This window comes from Oryctolagus cuniculus, chromosome 2, assembly GCF_964237555.1.
Source record: "Oryctolagus cuniculus chromosome 2, mOryCun1.1, whole genome shotgun sequence".
Lineage (NCBI taxonomy): Eukaryota > Metazoa > Chordata > Mammalia > Lagomorpha > Leporidae > Oryctolagus > Oryctolagus cuniculus.
Window position 1 is genome coordinate 30,610,189 of NC_091433.1, and position 6,000 is coordinate 30,616,188.

The 6,000-nt window shown below is 39.1% G+C and overlaps 1 protein-coding gene across 3 annotated transcripts in view; it reads left to right on the plus strand.

Moving 5' to 3' along the window:
* Window positions 1-5,646, plus strand: part of DTHD1 (death domain containing 1) — a 127,318-nt gene extending 121,672 nt beyond the window's left edge. For all 3 annotated transcript variants that reach the window (XM_070069634.1, XM_070069633.1, XM_070069632.1), the window contains 2 exons: window positions 1,843-1,900; window positions 5,118-5,646. In XM_070069634.1, coding sequence (XP_069925735.1) covers window positions 1,843-1,900; window positions 5,118-5,440 — 381 coding nt within the window. In that variant the 3' untranslated portion in view covers window positions 5,441-5,646. The remainder of the gene's footprint in view (window positions 1-1,842; window positions 1,901-5,117) is intronic.
* Window positions 5,647-6,000: the final 354 nt, after the last annotated feature.

Consider the following 6,000-nt stretch of genomic DNA (forward strand, 5'->3'; position numbering starts at 1 on the left):
CTTCTGTATATTAAGATAATCGAAAATGAATCTTGATGTGAATGGAAGGGGAGAGGGAGTGGGAAAGGGGAGGGTAGTGGGTGGGAGGGACGGTATGTGGGGGAAGCCATTGTAATCTATAAATCGTACTTTGGAAATTTATATTCATTAAATAAAAGTTAAAAAAAAGAGTTCAACAATTAATACGAAGGAAAAAAACATTACACCTCAACAGTGGAGACAAAGGCTAAAAACAATCATTGAACATTAAAGCTTCTTATTGGAAGTTTTGTATGCTTCCATGTATATGCAAGGTCTCTGATAAGAATGCCCACAAAATATAGTATTCAGATTCAACTAAGTTGTATGGAGTACTCAGTGAGAACCTGTGGGCCATACAGGAACATATAGCATTTATATCATCTGTGTCACTCATGTGAAGTATGCTTTTTTTAAAGGATCTAAAGAATTACAGATTCACAGGAAGTTGCAAAAATAGTACAGAGAGGTTTCATGCTTTCGTTACCCAGTTTTCCTCAATGATTATCTCTTATATAACTATAGAACAATGTCAAAACCACAAAGTCAATATGATACAATGGATGTGTATAGTTCTGTGCTAGTTTATCATGTGTGCAGATTTGTGTAACCAAGATGCAGAAGTATTTTATCACCACAAAATTCTATTTTTAGTCATTCTCCACCAACCCTAAAACTAGCAATTGCTGCTAAGCTGTTCTACATTTTTATAATTTTTCAATTTCAAAAATTCTATATAAAAGGAAACAGATTATGTAACATTTGAGACTAAATTTTTTTACTTGCAGTAACACCCCCAAACCCTTGCAAGTTGCTGCATGCACTCACTATTACTGAGTCATGTGCTGTGACTGGCATGTACTATACTTTGTTTAATCATTCACTTATTGAAAAACATTTCAGTTATTTCCAGTGTTGGGCTAGTACAACTAAAGGTGCAGTGAACACTTGTATACAAGTTTTTGTGATGTAGGTTTCAGTAAACACATTTCAGAATTGACACTAAATGCATTTTCGAAAGTGACACTGGTACGCAACTACTGACTCAGTATCCAAACCTACATGTTTTTATTTATCTGTTTAGTGCTCTTGCCACCACCATCCCACATTAGCTGCGAACAAACTACTCTACAACCCACATAGAAAATGATGATTAGGTTAATGATTAATTTTTGATAAAGTGATGGTTTTATTTATTTATTTTGACAGGCAGAGTGGACAGTGAGAGAGAGAGACAGAGAGAAAGGTCTTCCTTTGCCGTTGGTTCACCCTCCAATGACCGCCACAGCTGGCGCGCTGCGGCCAGCGCACCGCGCCTATCCGAAGGCAGGAGCCAGGTGCTTCTCCTGGTCTCCCATGGGGTGCAGGGCCCAAGCACTTGGGCCATCCTCTGCTGCCTTCCCGGGCCACAGCAGAGAGCTGGCCTGGAAGAGGGGCAACCGGGACAGAATCCGGTTCCCCAACCGGGACTAGAACCCGGTGTGCTGGCGCCACTAGGTGGAGGATTAGCATATGAGCTGCGGCGCTGGCCACTTCCAACGTTTTAAATTTTACTTGGAACCTGTGTGTTTTGCATTCAGGTTATTGTAATAATCATGTTCAAATTTGCATTCTTAAATTTAAATTTGATGAAAGAGTTGGGTTAATGTACTCTCCAGTCTTTTAGGAAAACAATTGCTGAACATGCACACACAAATAAAAGTCTAATTTTGCAAAGTGTACAACCGAGTACTTCTTCCAAGTAGGAGAGAGGCTCAGATGAATTTTGAGTGCAACATGTTGACCAGTGAATACTTTCTTCTGTTTACTCTCTTTTCCCCATAGCATGAAAAATTCATCAACCGTCCACGGAGCACTAGAAGAATTTCTGCAGATCCTTTAGGTAAGGAATGTTTTCACTGTCATCATAATAATTTTGCCTCTTGTATTTTATGTATGCATAAATCCTTTCATAAAAACAATGAAAGTGATTTTTCAATTAATCATTTTTATCAGCCTAATAGATTTTTCCTTTGTAAGCCATATACATATAAGCCAAATAGCATTCTCAAATATGCAAGTAATTAAAGTTATATTGAAATTTGTAAGAAATATGAAACTTACTGTTCATTGTTTTACTTGGATAACAAGAAAGTGCTTGGTTTGGTGAGTAAACAACTGCAGTTTGTTATGGAATGCTGACTATTAAATTGTAAGTCTTTGAGTGTGGTCCCTTCAATCCAGCAGTTGAGGTCGCTATATTTGAAGTATGAAACCACAAAGGAAACATGTAATATTTAGTTGTAGTCACACAACATTTAGTTTCATAAAAATAATGCAGATCTCATGATAGAATTTTGACACTTTTGTGGGCCTGATACGGAAATCAAAGCACACTCAATGAAGACCAGTAAGTCACTGTGTTAGTAGCTACTAACATCTCAAAATGAATTTCCTTAAAAGCAAAAGCAGAACAATGCATGGCATAGAATTCCAATCAAAGGTTACCTCTATGGAAAATGCCCAAGTCCTACTGAACTACATAAGGAGTAGCATGGCAATAAATCCTAGTGTAATATACCCTCTCAGGTCCAATACAAATTTTTGAAAAGGAGAGTAGGTGATATAGGAAAAATAACAACAATAGCAATGCATGGAAGTTCAGCAAGTTCAATAGTGTTAATGTTTGAAGAATTCGATGTTCAAACAAAGGCACAACCATGGTCCTTGTCAGTAATCACCAAAGAGCACAAACACACAGGTTGAACATCCTTAACCTGAAAATTCAAAATTTAAAGTATTCCAAAATCTGAAACTTTTTGAAGACTAACATGATTCCACAAGTGGAAAATTCCATTCCTGATCTCATAGCTGATCAATGTCAAACACAGACTTCCTATAAATACTGTATAAAACTACCTTTAGGTTATGTGTATAAAGTATATGTGGAATGTGAATAAATTTCATTTTTAGACTTGGTCCCATCCTCAAGACATCTCATTGCATATGTGTGAGTGTTCCAAAATCTGAAGTTTCAAAATTCAGAACTAGTCCCAAACATTTTGAGTGCAGGATATTGAACCTGCTTAATGGCCCTCCATATGTGTAAGAAGCCCCAGGTTGACACACAGCTGGGAGATATTGTTCCCCAAAGGAATCCTCTTACAGACTAGTGTCATCATAACTGCTGTAGGAAGGATGATGACAGATGAAGTTAGACACTCTGAAGAGGATAGAAATATTAAAAGTTTTAAATGCTGAATTCAAAAGTTTAGACAATAAGAGAACCCTCTAAGAGATTTATTGACAGGAGCTTATAACATCAGAATGAACTTGCAAAACTCTGTATAAGATGTGTGGAAGGCTAAACTTACTCAAAACCTATGGCAGGAATACAAGTTGGAATTCTGGCTCCTTTAATGTTATAGGAAAGAGATAAGTGGGGCAGGATTAAGATTGCGTCTATAAGGCTGTAAAGCAGAAGACATGTTTGAGGGTTTGCAGTTAGCCACTAGGACTTGGAGCAAGGGATAAGAAGTGATTGTCCATAAGAAATTCAAATAATATCTCACGTTTTAGATTACTCAGTTGAATGAATACACTAATTGGGGATAAAGTCAAAGAAGACATAGTAGATTTGGGATATTTTGAACAAAAGAAGTGGTACATCAGTAAAACCTGGTAAATTCATTGAGAGAAGTGGAAACAAATAGAGGATGTGCAAGTCGGGAGGCAGTAATTGATCAGTATCAGGAGAAAGGGATTCAGCAAGTGGGCAAGAGAAGGATTAGAAGAAGCAAGGGAGGCCGTATTATCCAAATATAGGAGTGGAATGCTCCATTGAAGTCAGAGATGCTAAGTCTCAATTCCTGTAAGTAGTAATTAGGAGGGCTACAGAAAGATTTGAACTAAGGGCTTCAATACTGTTCTGAAAGTGGGTATAGAGCCGCAAAAGGGTTCAAGTGGTGAGTCGATGGTAAAGAACTGAGGCCTCTGATTCACATTACCTGTTAAAGGATTTTACTGTGAAAGAAGGAGATGAGAATGCACAGCAGAACCCAGGAAAGAGGGGTATGCAAGAAGAACAGAGAGGGAACTGTGGGGAGGAGGGAGTCAAGAGATAGGTGGAAGGGAAAGTATCTGATGAAATACACTGTAGAGGATAGAATTCTGACAAACAGAGTAGTCAGATTGTGTAAGAAAATGATTTTGAAATTAAAATGAAGTTACAAAAACTTGGGTTAAATGCTTCTGGGTAAAGTAGGAGAAATAGACATCAGCTGCGTGAAATAAAATAAGCGTGAGATTGGGGCTGAAGAATGGGAGAAAAGTTTTATTATTATGGGAAAATTTGAATTGAGTTTAGGAAAAGACATTTTAAATGGATTTGTAAGCTACTAGGTGTACAAACTGTCTAAAACAGCATAGCGTTTGTTGATCACATTCAACACATTTTCATATACTCGGGCAGTTGAGTAGGGGTTTTCTAAAGCAAGGTGCAGGTTGACAAATTAAGAATGAAATCAAAGAGGACAACATATATAAAGGTGAATGGAAGACCATCATTGATGTATATAGCTGATCATTTGGAGCATTCCTGGTCCTGAAGTGTATGAAACCATGTAGGGGATGATTCAATGACTGGGGGCACCAAACAAATTGCTGTATTGTTGATGGAGGCAAACAGCATATTAAGCAGGATCAAAGGAATAGAGGCCATGGAAGAGTAAGGAATGCAATTCAGTAATAATACATTAGCATCCATGGGGCGCTTATTAAAAATGCCAAGTGTTGTCCCCCATTCTAGTCTTACTCAGTTAAGCTCTGTGGGCTGAGGCCTGAAAACCATTTTAACAATCCCTTTCAGGTCTGAAGTATGTTCAAGTTTAGGAAGCATTTCTAACCCTTTGCAAGAGCTGTTACCCTTGGTGGAGATGAGTTCAGCAATGGCAAGGATCCAGAGGCCTCAATTTTCCACTTGGGTCATCATGTATCTTTCTACTGCTCAGAGGCCAAAAACAGAGAACAGGGGGATTTCCTATAAACTGGTGCAGAGGGTTGAAGTAGCACATTCCCCAAGGAAGGGACCTAACACCGGGTGTTCTGCATGTGCCCCACAGAAGCCCTTTGGGATAACTTGCTGCACTGGCTGGCGGAGGAGCTCTTAGAAGAAAATGCTGAGTCTCTTTCCTCCTCCCTCCCTCTGCGCCACACCACTGTTCAGCTCATCAAACTCAAACATCCTGATGATCTCACAGAACAAATCCATGAACTTCTTTGCTTCTGGAAAAAATCGCTCCCAACGTCTACCGACAAACTTCGCCTGCTGGCTCGTCATCTTCGCAAGATCGGCAGGAATGACCTTGCAGAAGAGCTCAAGTTCAAGTGGGAAAATAAAGTATTCACTGAACCACAGCAGTGGTTGGATATGGTGGCCGAGTAAAAGCTGGTCTTTTTATTCCTTTTGCGCTAGAAAAGGACTCATGTGGGGGGTGGGGGGCGTGATTAAGATTGCTTTTGTCAACATTTTCTGAGCAGTTTCCAAATAACATTCTTTAAAGTAAATCCATCTGATAGCTATAATATTGAGAAATCAGTTGAGACAATGGAGAATTGAAACTAATCAGACAATAAAAGGCATTCCTAAGTGTGAGTGCTCCTTCCTGCTTGAGTGAATGTGTGTTGTGCAATTATGGCTGTCTTGAGTTCAGCCAAATTTAATAATGCTTGCAAGAGTGTTTCCTATTTACATTTTATTTTATTTTTTAAAGCATAACTTTTTAAAAGACTTTATTTATTTGAAAGGCAGAGTTACAGAGAGGCAGAGAGAAAGAAGGCTTCCATCTGCTGGTTCACTCCCTAGATAGCCACAGCCGCCAGGGCTGAGCTGTTCCAAAGTCAGGAGCCAGGAGCTTCTTCCAGGCCTTCCATGTGGGTTCAGGGACCCAACCTCGTGGGCCATCTTCGAAGCATTGCTTTCTCAGGTGCATTATCAGGGAGCTG